At 34.3% G+C, this 17,450-nt stretch overlaps 1 protein-coding gene across 2 annotated transcripts; it reads left to right on the plus strand.

Annotated features, from left to right (window-relative positions):
* The first annotated feature begins 9,100 nt into the window (after positions 1–9,100).
* On the plus strand, positions 9,101–14,409 carry LOC145333422 (uncharacterized). 2 transcript variants are annotated; one of them, XM_080178543.1, is made up of 3 exons: positions 9,101–11,766; positions 11,952–12,004; positions 12,171–14,409. In XM_080178543.1, the coding sequence occupies exon 3, from the start codon at positions 12,791–12,793 to the stop codon at positions 13,271–13,273; it is 483 nt and encodes a 160-aa protein (XP_080034669.1). In that variant the 5' UTR covers positions 9,101–11,766; positions 11,952–12,004; positions 12,171–12,790; the 3' UTR covers positions 13,274–14,409. The 2 variants fall into 2 exon arrangements, with proteins under 2 accessions (XP_080034669.1, XP_080034668.1); XM_080178542.1 differs by having other exon boundaries at positions 9,101–12,004.
* Positions 14,410–17,450: the final 3,041 nt, after the last annotated feature.

Below are 17,450 nucleotides of genomic sequence, written 5' to 3' on the forward strand. Positions count from 1 at the left end.
CTGAGTTGTTCTCCTTTCCAGTATAGCTCTTGATTTCTGTGATAACCAGCGGATCTTAGCTTAGAGATAAAAGGGAATCTGTTAGGTGTCCATAGATGTCTCTAGGAGCGTATCCGCTAGTAGATATATGGATATGTAGGCTATCTATATATGGCTACACTCCCATATATATATACGTTATAGGAATATCCGCAGAGCTAGCTAGCTTTCCTCCTTGCTCCAAAAAAAATCACGCTTCCTCTGTATATAGTTCACAACTATGAGGGTCTATGGTCAAGGTACACACCACCACTGCCCAGTGTGGGGCATCAAGTCAGGCTATTTCCACAGGGTGGGCGTACTTTCGTTAAGTTACCATATCAGTCTCCAGTGTTGTATGGTGAGGTTAGTATTCACTTACTTGCAACCATGATACAAAAAAACAACACTATTTATCACTTTGTTGCTGCACAACTTAGTATTGAGTTGTTAACACTTAGGTATTTATATATACATATATTTTGTTCACTCAGCTTTGAAGTAGGGTCGGCAGAGCTAGGAAAATGTTGAGGGTCTGAGCTGGTCTAAGGAACTGATTTAGTTTTCCTTATCACACTGTAGATAGGGAGGGAGGAGCTTGCAAGTTTTTTTCTTCTAAAAAAATATCTCTGTTGTATGCTATAGAGTGGCCCCTCTCCTGTGTGTGTGTGTGTGTGTGAAATCCCCTTTGCTTGCAACGCGCCTATGCGCCGTCAGAGTGTGCACACAGGTAAAACGCGCTTCTATCCCTCAATCTGCTTTCTCATTGGTCCGCTTGATCTCTCTTTTTCCGTTGAATTTTTTTGTTGCGTCCTAAGCTCTGCGACCCGTAAATGGCGCTCTGTTCTCCCGGTCGCTATCTCCACACCGTGGGCGGACTTATTTAAGTGTGGGTAGGAGGGGGAGCGCGTGAGGGGACGGGGTAAAACCGTCCGTTCCCCCCCTATGGGGAGGGGGGTGTTACAGGTTTGAAGTAACTTGGTTGTGAGGTAATTGTGCCTTTTCCTTAATCCTGAGCTTATTGTTATGTCATCTCAATTGTATTTTCTTCAATTGATGGTGGGCCCCTCCCCTTCCGTTGGGGTAAGGGGTGTATTTGTTGTGCTGAAGGCTTGGGGGGTTAGATTGTTTATCAATGCATTGTTATATTACATCTAGGTTCTATTTTTGGCTTTATCACAATACACAACAAATTTGCTTACCAAGCCTGTTCTATTTTTGGCTTTATCACAATACACAACAAATTTGTTTACCAAGCCTTGCCCATAAATCTATTGTTCAGCTTTCACACTAGGGTGGTAATCCCTAAAATGTGATATAATATCTGTTTTTCTAGATGGGTGGCTGCGCTGTAGCCTCTCAGGATACTTGGAGTTAAAGTAGTTTTTCTTCAGCTTGGTACACTACACTCATATTTTCGCCCACAGCTCGCAGCTATTTGGCTTGTTTCAGCCTGTCGGCGGCAGGGAATGTCCCGTCCTGCAGCGCCGTGTATCCGAATCCGGCTGGTGGCGGCAGGGAATGTCCCTTCCTGCAGCGCCGCTGGTTCGGATCCTGCTATTTCTTGCAGTAAATGTTGGCCTATTTTCAGCCGTTTGCACTTATTTGGCCTGTTTCAGCCCGTCCGCAGGCCTGTTTCAGCCCTTGAGCGCTCAATCCTCCGTTAGATGTCGGCGCTTCTCGCGGTTCTCCGTCAAGTTTCGCTGCTCTCCGCAGTGTCTCGTCCGATTTCGCTACTCTCCGCAGCTCGGGTTCCGCCACACTTAGTGGTCTTTCGCTTCCACAACTGCCGGATACAGAGTTAGACCTTGCTATCCAGGGTGGGTAATTCAGGTTGCTTGTGTCAGTTTTGCCAGTTTCACTGCTGGGAGTACCTTAGCCTCAGCTGCGCGTCTGCTCTACACTTGTGGTTTGCCGTAATCTCACACAGCTGTCACCAAAAGTTGTGGTATCCGCCTAGGATAAATGGCAGACACCAGAGTTCAAATGACTACGGCAGTGTGAACAGACGTGGACACCTATACTATAGAGAAGCTATGCTTCTCTAGCAATCACTAAATAATAAACAGAGTCTATTCAGTTGTTTCTTTATTCAGGGTCTAAGGGTTACTAAAGTTGTACAACATAATATAAATACATATGGATTAGGAATAAAGATAGTTAAAGGTAAATCATACAAGTAAAACATAGATAGTTGCAATGGTTGGGTAGATGGCTATCCCTGTCCGGGGGAGGCAGGATAGCCCATGGAACAGCACAATAGGTAGATAAGCATAGAGGGGTTGAGTGGTAGGTCTGGGTACTAAAAGGGAAGGTTTGATGATTACTGTGACAACAACAGTCTGTGTGGGGGTGATTCTATCCGGTGAGGGAAGGCTTAGATCCTTTATCCTCAGGGCTGAGGTGGTGCTGATAACTTGGTGGTTGAAGGGGAAGGTTCCGGTGCTTAAGAAGGGAGAGGGAGGGGTAACACCCCTCCCTCCACTTACAGGACAACTGAGAGATGAAATCAATACCGTTATCTGACATATTCGCAGGTGGCTTTACAATTGTAGAATAACAGGATTTAGCTGGGTGCGTAGCATCACTATAATGTCTTGGTTTCTGCATGGCCCAGAGTTGCCGCATACCACAATAGGTTAGTGGAATAGTTATTAATTGCATCGTATTATAGACAGCTTTCCACGGATATTAAAATTAAAAATTATAAAAGATTAAGACCAGTTGTTAGCCACGAAGGGCTGAAGGCTTGGACTAACAAAACTGGTATCAATTTTATGATTTTTAATTTAATATTTGTGGAAAATTGTCTGTAATACTATGCTATACATGATTTTTCAGTCTCGCTGAGAACCGGTCTAATCCAACGGATATTAATCGGTTTCGAAGCCATACTGGAAAATGAGTTGATCATTTGTGTGATTAATTATCTGGCATATAAACTAAACTTCGATTTTCTAGATTTTGGTAATATTCCTTCAATTGACATTTTAGACATATGTATTATGTAACTTTAGATATATTAAAGATTTAGGGGAGATGCCTTGACTTAAAAAAAAATTGTTTTTGATATGGAACTAGCTTTAACAATATATTAAGGCTTAGTTAATTTATTGTCATTTTAGAGGTAAACAAATAATTTTCAACCAGAAAGTTCCTGATTTTCTCATTAATTTGAATTTTTAATTACCAGCAAAAAAAAGCTTTGGATGACGTCATACCTCCCCAGCCCCCCCAGGGATCTAAAGGGATGAGTCAATGGACGATAAATTGATCTTCATACCGCAAAACACAAAACTACCTCTTCTGTACATCACAATTAGTGGTTTAAAATTTTGGACACCCAGCTTAATGAACTAATCAATCAAAATTTTATATTAGTCCCCAAAGTTGTTGAGCCAACATGTAAGAAAAAGTTATTACATCAATTTGAGGACTAGTGTAATAAACAGCCCAATGTCCCCTCCCTCCCTGACATCCCCCCAACCCCTTTCATATTCCCCTCATTCATGCTTGATACCAAATAATATCTGTGTACGTACGCCTCTTTGCATGACACAAAATCTTCCGTCATGGGTGTATTCTCAATACAGCTAAAATAATATAAACAGCTAAAACGGACGTTTGAAATGTTAATTAAAGAGAAGCTGCGCTAAATAAAATCAATCTGTCGATTAATCTGTTATGCATTTTTTAAAATTGCTAAAATTTAGTTACGTGCATTACACAGTTTTATGGAAACACTAGTCAGTCCCGTGTTCCCCTCACAACACGCCCAAAGGAAAATCCTCCAAAAAGTCGAAATGTTCCCCAAATTCCCCTTTTTTCTTTCCCCTCCCCACTCGCTATCAACCCCACCCCCCTTGTTTCTTCCCCTAGCTAAACCCCTCTCCTTCCCCACTTCCTTCACCGTCCTTTCCCAGCTTTCCCCATTCTCTTTGCTCGCGCTCTAGACGGGATCAACAACAGATAGATAGATAGCAGAGATCAGCTGATGTTGTAAACAGAGGGAGAAGGGAGGCCGGGTTGCAAATTCTTTCTCCCCCCCCCCCCACCCCCTCTTCAATGAAATAAAAACATAACATTTGTTTTGTTGTTTTTCTAGTTTTATCCCAACACTTACTTGAACAAACATAGAAATTAACCTTTTCTTCAATAATAGTGTTTTAAATGTGAAAATATTAAATAATTAAAGTTATGTTTAAGTGATTTTTCTTTTTGTGATTTACGAAAGGCTATTGACACGTTTCCCCCTAAACTTATGACTCATAAATACATGTTTCATGTTTGGAAAGTTTAATTTTAATCAATGTTAAAAGGACTAACATATATTATTAATAAACAAGAGATTTGTAGCTGATTTTTAGATAATAATCTGTTTTTCATTAAATATTTTTAAAACAAAATAGTTTGGGGATGGTTAGTGGTTACTACTTGGCCACCCTTGTCAGCTCCGAGAGAACCATAATTCTCAAATAGATAGATAGTCAACTATTTTAGTTTTCATTCAACAGGAATCCAAGAGAGGGATACTGTCTGTTGTATTTTTATATAGACATTCCTTTTAGATAAATAATTGAATTTTAAAAAAAGATAAAATTTAACATTATAAAATCAACTTTAAAGTGTTAACTTATGTGTTAAAGTGATAAAAAACTGGACCAAAACCTGAGAGAAGATAAAATATTTTTTTTCTGAAAATTTAATATTCAGTTGGTCAAGTGATCTGTGTATTTAAAGTGTAAAATTGCTTTCCCAGAAACTTTGTTTATTTGTCTGAATTTTTTTTTCAAGGGGTATTAGTCATTTAGTTTAGTAATGTTTTGAAATAAGAATAAATTTATTTTTCTTCATTTATTCGTGTTAAACTTATCCTATCAATTTAAAACTTTCAAACGGTTTATAAAGCGTAGCAACTCTATAATGGTTACTAGAAAGTCCGTATATCCATTTAATACATGTTGATTTTTTTTTACTTTTTTGCTTATTAAGTTTTGACACTATGCAAAAGTTCTTATTTGTTTGCTCTTTCTTATGAATTTATGTACAGTTTAGTTTAGACTTAAAAATAAATGTTCTGCTTATTAAGGTCTAATATTCTACGGAGTTATTGATCGTTTTTCCTTTCTTCTGATTTTAGGTGTTTTATGGATGTTGTCATCCTTCTTACTTTACATTTGTTTGTAAGGAATATTTTATAAAACTATTTACCCAGTAGAAATATCATTTTTATAGAAGATATATTTTTCCTCAATCTTATTTTACATTATAAACTGCTGGATATTTATCCAAAAACAAGGATGGCAAAATCCATAAAAAAAACTCTGAAATAAAACGGCAGAATAAACGAACATTAACACTTGATAGGTAAGCAGAATATAAATATAAAAAGTAGAAACAAAATTGTATATAAACATGCTACAAAATTACGTAAATATATGATTATGTTTAAGGACATACTTACATTTTGGACTTAAATCATTGGTCTTAGGAATCATTGATCCCAAAATTAGATGAATAGGATAGTTGTATCATACAAAAGATTATAGAGTTGCTATCGTTCCTACATCGAACATAATTGTTACAGGATTGAGTATCTAAAGTTTTTAATTAATAGGACACTTCTAGCATGATATTATCTACGATACAATTTAACTGTTACAAACGGCCCGACAGATGTAAAACAATGTATAGACTTAATGCACATGTGATGTATAGTCCCTTTCTTCCTGACTTGAGAGCAATGTATGTATTTTGTATATTAGCTTTTAGTTCTTGTGTCAACCGTTTCGGAGCAAGACATTGCTCTGCAACACGACACGAACATAAAAGTGAACAGTTGTCTTAATATTAATATTATTATTGTATGTTAATCTTGTCTTGAATTAATACACTTTATAAGAATATTTAGCTGTTTGTTCTTGCTATTGCTACACGTCATTTTGGCGCAGTAGTGTAGTACGAATCTATAGCTCAGATTTTCTTTTAATTGTATTATTTCTTTGCTTTTGGTTTTTGTTCAGGATGTTTGCAGTGACCAGGATGGACATTGCTGAGTGGAGGAAGATGTCTCAGGAGGAGAAGGATGTGTATATGGTTGTGTATAAGGATGTGTATATGGTTCATGCGATTAATGCTCTTAGGACTAAAATTGATAATGTGGCGGTGGAGTTGGGTGGGCGTATAGCGCCCCTGGAGACTAGCATTCAAGAGTTGACGGATAATGTTACTACTAGTGCTGCGGTTACTGGAATGGCTACTCGGATGGACGATTTAGAAGATCGTCTTAATAAGGTGGTGGAGCCTAGTGTTGATAATGATATAAAGACTGAGAATGTGACCGTTGTGGATGAGTTTATGACTGGCCAGCAGCGAATTCTTGAAAAGATTGCCCAGCAGAATAGTTTGAATGACCAGCAGAATGGTTCGAATACCCAGCAGAATGGGTCGAATAACCAGCAGAATACCCAGCAGAATGGGTCGAATAACCAGCAGAATGGTTTAAATAACTCTATGCCGTGGCAGAGGACGGCTGGCGGATCTGGAGGATTTGGAGGATCAGAAGAGAAGCCTAAATTGTTTGCTAGTGGTTCTCGAACTATTTTTGGTGGAATGCAAGATCATGAAGATAAGATCGAAGCTCGAACTGCTAATGAAAAATTTTGTTTCCTTGAACAAGAAAGTTTGGTGGTGTTGCCAACACTTTCTATGGACAATTTCAAAGCTCCAATTGCTAATGAAAAATTTTGTTTCCTTGAACAAGAAAGTTTGGTGGTGTTGCCAAACAGGTTAGGGGGGGGAGAGTGTATAGGTGGAGAGGACCAGGTAACAGTCAAGGAGATGGTGAACCAGGTCGAACCTCTGGAGGAGGAGAGACATGTGATGCTGGACCAGGTCGAACCTCTGGAGGAGGAGAGACATGTGATGCTGGACCAGGTCGAACCTCTGGAGGAGGAGAGACATGTGATGCTGGACCAGGTCGAATTCCTGGACCAGTTATGCTTAAAGAATGGAGAGAGGGTGAACCAGGTCGAACCCCTGGTGAAAGAGAGATATGTGATGGTTAAGAACACCATGTCACCATTCTGTCCATTGAAGGACACCACGACACCATCCTGTCTAGTGAAGGACAACATGTGGGTGGAGGACACCAACATAATGTCCAGGGAAAGATATGTGCCGCCCTGGACATGTACTATGTTGGTGGAGGACACCATGAAAGGGGAAAAGGTGCCGCCCTGGACATTGCAGGACAACATGTGGGTGGAGGACACCAACATAATGTCCAGGGAAAGATATGTGCCGTCCTGGACATGTACTATGTTGGTGGAGGACACCATGAAAGGGGAAAAGGTGCCGCCCTGGACATGTATCAGCAGGGAGAGAAGGATAGACATGTGTTGTTAAAAAATTATCCTTTTATAGTTTGTTTCTACAGGGAGACAGTTGAGTATTGTTAAAAATTGTTAAAAATGTATTCTCTCTATCCTTTTATAGTTTGTTTCTACAGGGAGACAGTTGAGTATTGTTAAAAATTGTTAAAAATGTATTCTCTCTATCCTTTTATAGTTTGTTTCTACAGGGAGACAGTTGAGTATTGTTAAAAATTGTTAAAAATGTATTCTCTCTACAGTTTATTCATTTCTACAATTTGCAGGGAAGCAAGGATTACATGTATTTCTTTCTATAGCTTATTCAGGACAGACGTGTATTGATTAAACGAGTATTTCTTTCTACAATTTGCAGGGAAGAAGGATTTTCTCTACAGTTTTGGATTGTATCAACAGGATATACATGTACTACGGCCTACGGCGATTTGATGGCGGTGTGGCGGCGATCGATTTTTGTAGTTTTGCAATTAAGATATCTATAATTGAATAAGTATTGTATCTGATAGATTTGACGGCTTATAAAAATGTATAGAAGTTGTGCTTCTGGAAGTATTTCTATTTAGGAAATAAAACTCGCAGATGTTATGTTGACATACAAATCATAGATTATTTGTGGAGCAACTTTTTCTAGAATGAACGAAAATTTATCTGCTATTGTTATATCCCTGTATATTACTGATCTTACTCGATTTTTTGGGAATGAACGTCAATTTATTTTCCATTGTTGTATCCATTGCTAATAAATGTAGATCTCTGATATTATTCGAATTAGTGGGATAAATGTTAATTTATCTGCCATTGTGGTGTTCATGCATAAGGTTAGAATGTATAACATATAATTTGGAAAGCGCTGACATTGTTTAAATAATAAGAAGAGAAACGAAGCAACTCTATAAAGTTTGTGATGGAAAATAATTTGATTTATGGTAATTATTTGAATTCTGGAAATATAACATTTTGTTAACTATTGAATACGAGTTTATGAGATTATGTTATTATGAAAATCAAAATATATGCATTTATTTTTTTTTGTGTTTTGTTACACTGGAATTGGATATTTGGATATATTTATTTTTGTTTCAGACTATTGTGGTGTCTAACAGAGATAAGAATAAAAAAAATGGAAGATGGATTAATTTCAACGAAAATAGGAATACAATTTTGTAAAATTGTTAATGGAAGAAAATTGATTTTATTAAATGTTAATATCGTGATTTTATGAAAATTGGATAAAAATTTGAAATTAGATACTTTAAAAAGTATTAGAATTTTGATGAAAGGCTGTAAATTGTTTTAAAAGTTGAGTCAGTTATTATGGTTCTAAGTATTTAATTTTAAAACAATTATATTGCGGTTTATGTGTAAATAAGAGTAAAGCTACTCTTAAGCTTATATGAATGGAAACAAAATATTTTGAATATGGTTAAAATGTGCTATGAATAATAACGATTGTACTTGCGTGAAGATAGATATGTGATCTTTGATCTGTGATATATTATTCATAGTACGAAATTTCTATTACAAGTAGAACAGAAATTTTGTTTGTTTTGTTTTTGAATTTACGTTGATTTGGATTAATACATACTTGTCATCATGATCAGTAGAATGTGATATTTGATATTTGATATTTGATTAATGGGCGGAATTTTTTGTGGATTTAACTAGATTTATTTTAAACAATTAAATGGCGATTTAAGATTGGAATGCATAACTCAGCAAAAAATTTTTAATGAAGCAAAAATTGTTATTCAGTATTTGATTATGATGTGAGATAGAGAGAGAGAGAGAGAGAGAGAGAGAGAAAGAGAGAGAGAGAGTGAGAGAGAGATATGTGTGTGGAATTGGATTGTACAATGGACATATTATATGTGGATTAATTATGATATGTGTGCAAAATTGAAATGTATAATGGACATATTATATATATATGAATGAATTATCGGAAATATTTGTATAGTAGGAAATGAATGATTATTGGAAATATTTGTATGGAGAGAAGAGAAAACTTGTTGATGTGTGTACAATGGATATATTATTTATGGATGTTTGTTGAAAATAAATCGGAAATATTTGTATAGTAGGAAATGAATGTTATTGGAAATATTTGTATGGAGAGAAGAGAACACTTGTTGATGTGTGTACAATGGATATATTATTTATGGATGTTTGTTGAAAATAAAACTTTGTGCAAGTTTTGACAATAGATCTAGTATATATAGGATTGTGTAGGGAAGAGATGTCTATTGTGTATATCTATATCCAATGATGGGTGATGCAATATAGATTAATACTAAATGTGTTGTTTAGACTTGGTGGTTAAATGTTGCAAGTTTAGTTTGACCTATATATGACTTCTATTGAAACGTTTTCGAATATGATGTATAAACCAAGGATATTAATATTCATAAAAATGGAGCATTAACACTCGTATAGTAAATGTTGATATATGATTTATATGATATATGATTTTTATTGTAATGAGGATATGATGTATAAAAACAAAGATGACAGCATCCGTAAAAACGAAGCAATGGAATGGCAGGACAAACGGACATCAACACTTGTATAGTGTCAAAATTAAATAATCAGAATATACATATAAGATTCAATGCAAAAATTGTAAGCAAATTTGTTTGTAATAAACAAGGAAGACAACATTAATAAAAGCGAAGTATTGAATGGTAGGACAAACGAACATCAACACTTGCATAGTGTCAGAACTGAATAATCTTTGTAAAAACAAGGAAGACAACATTAACAAAAGCGAAGCATTGAATGGTAGGACAAACGAACATCAACACTTGTATAGTGTCAAAACTGAAAAAATAAGTGCATAAGAGTCGATGTAAAATTGTAAGTAAATGTGTTAAAAAAGAACTGATTGAAACAGATTGATGTTTTACTTACATTTTATGAACTTGCTTATAGAGTGGCTTCGCTTATAAACCGCTTAACACGTAGCACATCTACTTGTTGTTGGGTAGGTGATAGGTTTGAATCTTGGTCTGACACTGAGTCATAACTAACAAAGTTAAAAATGGTTCCTACTGCTACTATGTGAGATGTGTGACGTTAAAGTTAGAGTGGGGAAATGTTTTCTTGAAAAAGGTTGTGCATCTCAGAGTGTTGGTTGTCTGAAGGGTGATTGGATGCTTGACACTGTAATCATAAAGTATTGTACTTTGTTGTCCCAGGAATCAATATACATCAAATCAATCGGATAATTAGATCATATGAAATTATTGACATCGCAATCATAAAGTATTGTGCTTTATTGTCCCAGGAATCAATATACATCGAATCAATCGGATAATTAGATCATATAAAATTATTGGATAATTAGATATTTTAACTGCTTCGATTATAATGTTGAATTTTGTTGTTCCCGGAATTAGTATACAATCGGATAATTAGATCATATAGAAATTTGTGGTCAAATCAACATGTTTACAAATGGAAGTACGGACGTCATAGAAATGATTATAGTGTTGCTACGTTTTTTAAATTGTACCTACCTGCTGCAGAAATCACCATGAAAAGTTCGAAATACAAAAAGTAGATAGATGTAAAGTATGGATGGGCGGACCGAATCTAATTATAGAAAAAAACAAATATATCAATAACACAGGGTGGTGAATCAAAATGGTCGTATGGATGGGCGGACCAAACCTAATTATAGGAGAAGAATTATATAAATAACACAGGGTGGTGAATCAAATTGCACTCAAACTTGAAATTGAAACATTATGTGTTGCTCAATTTTGGATGAATCAAATTAACGTGAATAGATGTGGGCGGATTTCAATCTATTTAAAAACTTGGAATATAATGAACGTATTGCGAAAGTTTTGGTGGATCAGAATAAAATGGAAAATATTGAGGGGTGGATTGAAATCTACTAAAACTTGGAATTATAATGGATGTGTTAAGTTTTTGTTTAAGCTTAAATTTTATTAAGGACACTCGATATAGAATAGTATATATTGCGATTTAGTGATGTTGATTCAGCAAAATTATTTATGAAGCTTAGAATTTCATGAAGCAAAATTGTTATAATGCATTAGATATTTGAGTGGAGCTGTCTCTCTTCATGGAGAAGGGGGGTGGGCAATAATTTGGCAAGGAAAGTTTGCACTGTCTCTCGAAGTTGGTATGCGCGAGGTGGGGTGGTGCAGAGAGGTAGCAGCAATGATGAGCAGGAGTTGGGCGTTGTATGCGCAAAAGTTGAGCTGCGCAAGAAAGTGCTCTCAGGTATAGAGAAAAATAGTTAGTTGTGCTTCAACTTTCAAGATTCTAATACATAAAAATAGTTGTGGATGATATAAGTTATTATTCAGATATTTCATTGAATAATTAGGTAAATTTTTTACTGTATTAGACTAATATATTGTATTAAGAATTATTTTTATGTTGCTCGATTATTGACAAACATTTGATTAATATTATATTTCTTAATACATTTTTAAGAAGACATGTTGAAATTTTATTTGTTAAGTGATAACATTTAAGTATGGCATCTAAAATAATTGTATTATGTTTTAGATTGGTCGAAAAGAGGAGTAGTTGTGGTGGTTGAGATACAGTATTACCTGTTGGTGAGTTTTAGTTTGTTAAGATTTTAATGATGTTCAATATTGATATACATTTGATTAATGTTATATATACTAATACATGTTAAAGAAATTATTTTATTTTGTTGAGTGAAAATAAAATATGTATTGAATAAGTTTTGGCATCTAAAATGATTGTATTTTGTTTTAGATCGGCCGCAAGAGAAGTAGTTGGTGGTGACTGAAATTTAGTTTTGAATTTGGACATTGTTTTGTGTTGACATTGATATTATTTGAGAGTGGAGGCTGGTACATGATACACTTTGATCTGACCGATTATATGTTGAATTAAATGTTGGTGGAGAGAGAGTGGAGGCACATGATACACTTTGCTCTGACCGATTATATGTTGAATTGCTGCTGGAGAATCTGTTTATAGATTAGATGTGAAGTCTGTTGAAGTTCAGAATGCTAAACAGGAAGCTAAACAGGAAGCTAAACAGGATTGTTTAGTGATTGGGTCAGTAATATTGTGAAACATGCTATTGCTGCTGGAGAATCTGTTTATAGATTAGATGTGAAGTCTGTTGAAGTTCAGAATGCTAAACAGGAAGCTAAACAGGAAGCTAAACAGGATACTAAAACTGTTCTCAATAATGCGGTCAAGAAGCTTGGAGTATCACCAGGAAGGTAGATATCAAGTTCAAGGTTCCTGTATTCTCTGGCAACTATAAGGAGATTTAGTGATCATGAAAAGTACCTGAAGCTAACAACTGAGTGCTTGCACAAAACTCCAAAGGAAGCCTGTGCTGGATTGACAACATATTTGGAATGTATGGAGCTGCTGTTTATGGATTTACTAATATTCTGTCTATTGTGCAACAAAATATGTTTCCTCATGATGTACTAGAGCTGATGATGTTACAGATTAAATACTTGCAAACAATGATTGATGGAGCTATCTTTGAGCTTGAATATGATATCTTGCAAACAATGATTGATGAAGCTATCTTTGAGCTTGAATATGATATCTCTATATATGGGAAGACTATTACTGATCTTGGCAAGAAGAGTCTTAAATCAACCAGTAGTGGCAAATCATATGCAACTAATGATAGTACTGGTGATAGTGATGATCATAATCCTACTGAAGCAAGTCAATCTGTTGGTACTGGTGATAGTGATAATCATAATCCTACTGAAGCAAGTCAATCTGTTGATACTGTTGTTGCAACCCTTTTTCAACCTGTTATAAGTACTCCAATCAACAGTCCAACTGCTGCCAAGGAGAAGAAAAGTAATTTAGATTTATAGATTGCTAGATTTATAATAACTGTTGAAAAGTTTTGAAGACTTGGAGGTGTTAAATTTAAGCATTTAAGCAACAGTTGTGGATAATAAGACGTCGGAGAGTAGTTTTGAAGTTTAATTTGAAAATTGAGGATTCGTATGTCAAGGATAATGAAATAACATTGAGTTAAATGAAATATGTTGATATTGTAACATTTTGAACAGATGTGCACAGTGTGCCAGATTAACGTAAATAAATGCACAGTGAGTCAGGTAAATACAAAGAGTTAAACGAATTATGTTGATATTTATTTTGAACAGATGTGCACAGTGTGTCAGGATGATGCAAATAAATGCACAGTGTGTCAGGATGATGCAAATAAATGCACAGTGAGTCAGGTAGCTACAAAGAGATGTATTTACAGTTGTCAAAATGAGAAGTATTTAGTTGATAGATAATGATATACAGAGATATACACCATGGGCTAGAAGCTATTGTGAAGTTGTGCAGAATTTTAAAATAGCATGCATTGTATCTTAAATATATTTATGACTGATAAAACGGATATTTGTAAGTTGTTAATACAGTGGGCAGTCAAAGTATAATGCTGGTTAGTGAAATTTTAGCTGTTCTAAAGAAGGCGGGGCTTAAAGTTGATGTGGCTGTTGTAGATTTGACTGCCAGGTTGGATATCTTACTTGTCAATAGCTGGTGTGTTTGTCGATAGTTAGTATTGAAAAACAAAATGGATCAGATTTCGAATCAATCTATGGCGAAGGTTTTGGTTGCTTTTGTTCGGCTGCAGTTTTCTCTGTGTTTGTTGTTTCTGTTCATTGTTTTCAACGTTATCATTGGTTGGAGTGTCGACAGTAGCATCATTGTTATAACGAAAATCATTGGCAGTTTCTGTATTTTGAATGACATGTCGATTTTTGGAATCTAACAGAGATGTTAATAGCAGTTATTGTGGTTGTCATTATTAGGCTTAAGTCATGCCTGACTATGCAATAGATATAATCTCCTGGATGATAAATGTGAACAGCAGTTCTGATTTTTGATCTGAGACCTCAAACATTTGGCAGGTTTGGTTACTAGAATGGTTGAGTTAGATGCTCGGTTGGCTAACCTGCAGGATCAGCACCGTATTTTGAATCAGGAAAGGGTGAATTTTGGGAAGTAGTTAGAGTCGATGCTAGAAAGGATTTGATCCCAATTTTTTGAAGAGATTGGAGGCTTTTGTGGTGGAGGTGAATGGCTGTTGTGTTGTTTGAGAAAATCACAGTTGCTAAGTGGAAACCAGTTTATAACTAAGTTTATAACTAAGCTAAGGTCAACTGGTATAGTTATATCGTCTGTGGTGTTGTAGCATTGGTATGGTTATGTCATTTGTGAGATGTTGATGGATTGATGGATAATGATGGATTGATGGATATGAATGATACTACTATTATCAAGAAAAATCTGGCAAAAGAAAATGAATATTATGATCAAGAATAATTATAGTTTTACTGTGTATTAATTCATATTTTATTTTATTTTTATGTATTAATGTTTAAGTATTTGTTGAGGCAGTAGTAGTCTCGAAAGGTTTAATATTAATGCTTTTATAACAATGCATCTCTAATGACATGTTTTTAAATCAATGCATTCTGATGGTTATATGTTAATCAGTGTTTTTATTTGTCATGCATTTATAATAACTATGTTAATCAATGCATTTCCAATGTTTATGTGTTCATCAATGCATTATATGTTAATCAATGCATTTTTCAATGATTATATGTTAATCAATGTTTTTTTAAAAAAATAAAAAAAAGAAAAAAAAAACACATAAAAAAAAAAAAGGAACATATAAAAAACATAAAAGAGTTCTAAGGAACCAAAACAAAAAGAAAAAAAAAATGTATATGAAATGTTTAAAGATCTGGAAATAAAATAAAAAAAAAAAAAAAAAAAAATTATGGCAGGTGTCATACCAGATCAATTATTATCTATTTAATAAGCATTCAATGCTACTTATAATATATATGATAATTAACATGTAATAAACATATTGTTATATTCAATCTGAAATATTACAGTTTTGAAATCCATGTTCCTGTTAAAGCCAGGGAGAAATGTGATGTATAGTCCCTTTCTTCCTGACTTGAGAGCAATGTATGTATTTTGTATATTAGCTTTTAGTTCTTGTGTCAACCGTTTCGGAGCAAGACATTGCTCTGCAACACGACACGAACATAAAAGTGAACAGTTGTCTTAATATTAATATTATTATTGTATGTTAATCTTGTCTTGAATTAATACACTTTATAAGAATATTTAGCTGTTTGTTCTTGCTATTGCTACACGTCACACATATGTTATAAAATCTTCACTGAAAATTTGAGCTGTCTATCCTTAATCGCAGCCGAGAAAATCAAATTTCCTACATAGCGTTACGGACTGACGGACATTTAAAGTTAATTATATATTAGCTACGCTACTAAAAAAAACTATCTATCTATTATGATTAATAATAAACACAAAGGTAGTTATTTACTAAGTATATTTGCGATTACTTTTATTTAATAGATTTTTCCAATTTTTAACATTTACAAAAGGGCCTGCTTTATTGCTTCAAGATCCATGTCAGATCTATATAGGAAATAAATGTCTAAAAACGAGCTCAAGTTTTCCAAGGAATAAATGTATAAAACTCATAGTGCTCCAATAATCCATAATAAACTCTCATTGCCCAGAACAATAAAACCCAATATTTTACTTTATTAAGAATAAATTAATTTTTTTTATTTCATCTTGCTATTTACATAATATTAAAGTATTTTATTACTATTCTTAAAAAAGAAAATTTAAATTCATAATATAGTATATTTAAGAAAACTTAGTTTTAAAATGAGTTGATTCTAGCGCCCCTCCCTAATGTGTCCAAATTTTGAAACAAAAATTAAAAACATTTTAACCCTTTCCTGACGGTTATAAAAAAAATATATATTGGAAAATAAATTCCGTAATTTAAATTGCATTTTTGAAAGAATGAAAATGGCTTTATTATAAATACGTATTTGAAGATTAAATTAAGAAATTAAAAGAAAATGGAAGAAAAAGCAAGTTAGAGAGAGGTTTTTTTTAAAAACAAGAAAACGCTAAGGCAGAATGTTAATACGTTCATAGTATCAAAGGCTTTTATTATAAAATAAATAACTAAAATCAGCCGGACAGAAATTCTAACGTAAGTAGTTGAACTTGAAGTAATCTTTATGTGTAAGTTAATATATTTATCTCTTTCTATTCTAAATGCATAAGAATATTTTAAACTAGCGAATGTGTACCTAGCATCCAGGGGCTCTCAAATAAAAGGGGCAGAAACAGGCTAGAAAAAATAGCTCAAAACCATCTGAAAATGAAATAGCCTAATACCATCATGGGACCTATTTAAAGCTTATCTAAAAATAGAGAACCCAATTGCTTCAGTAGTTATTGAGATCTTAACCTTCATAAAAAAAAGTGGAAAAACATATTTTTGCAGACAGACTGACGGGCCAATTGAGATGCAGAGTAGATGCTCATCACCCTTTTACCAGGGAAAAATTAATCTTTCTATCAATCAAATGACAATCAGAGCATTACCGATAGACTGACGGACCAGGTAAATTATATAATGGATGCTTATTTGTAAAGGAGAACCATATCGATTCTGCGTTTATAGAGATCTTTTAGTACAGACAGACACACACACACACACACCGAGATCCTTTTCCTTTATTTTAAGGACTATAGGCTAGACTTCTATTTTCAATATAAGAAAAGGCACATTTCCCTACAGAAATTGATGTCATCTGGAGGGTTACAGACAGACTAACCGACTAAATAAGGTAGAGAGTAGATATTCATCTATCAGGAAAATCATCTCTAGAAAAAATCAGTCGTGATTGTCTATCTAATTTAGAATTTGATAAATAAAATTTTTACATTTTAAATTAAATGCCTTGCAGGGTATTTCCAACAGGCTGATGGAATAAGTAAATCACATATTGGATGCTTAAAGGTATAGGGTATATTCTCAAAAATTAAAACCATCTCTTTAATAGCAGATGGTGAATTATGTTTTACCCTCAGACGGATATTTCTAATTAAAGAGGGGCTTCGCGTAAAAAATATTATATTTAATAAAAAAGCAAGGTCAGCCAAAGTGAGGATTAG

Source organism: Acartia tonsa, chromosome 12, assembly GCF_053477335.1.
Source record: "Acartia tonsa isolate MP-2025a chromosome 12, ASM5347733v1, whole genome shotgun sequence".
NCBI lineage: Eukaryota > Metazoa > Arthropoda > Copepoda > Calanoida > Acartiidae > Acartia > Acartia tonsa.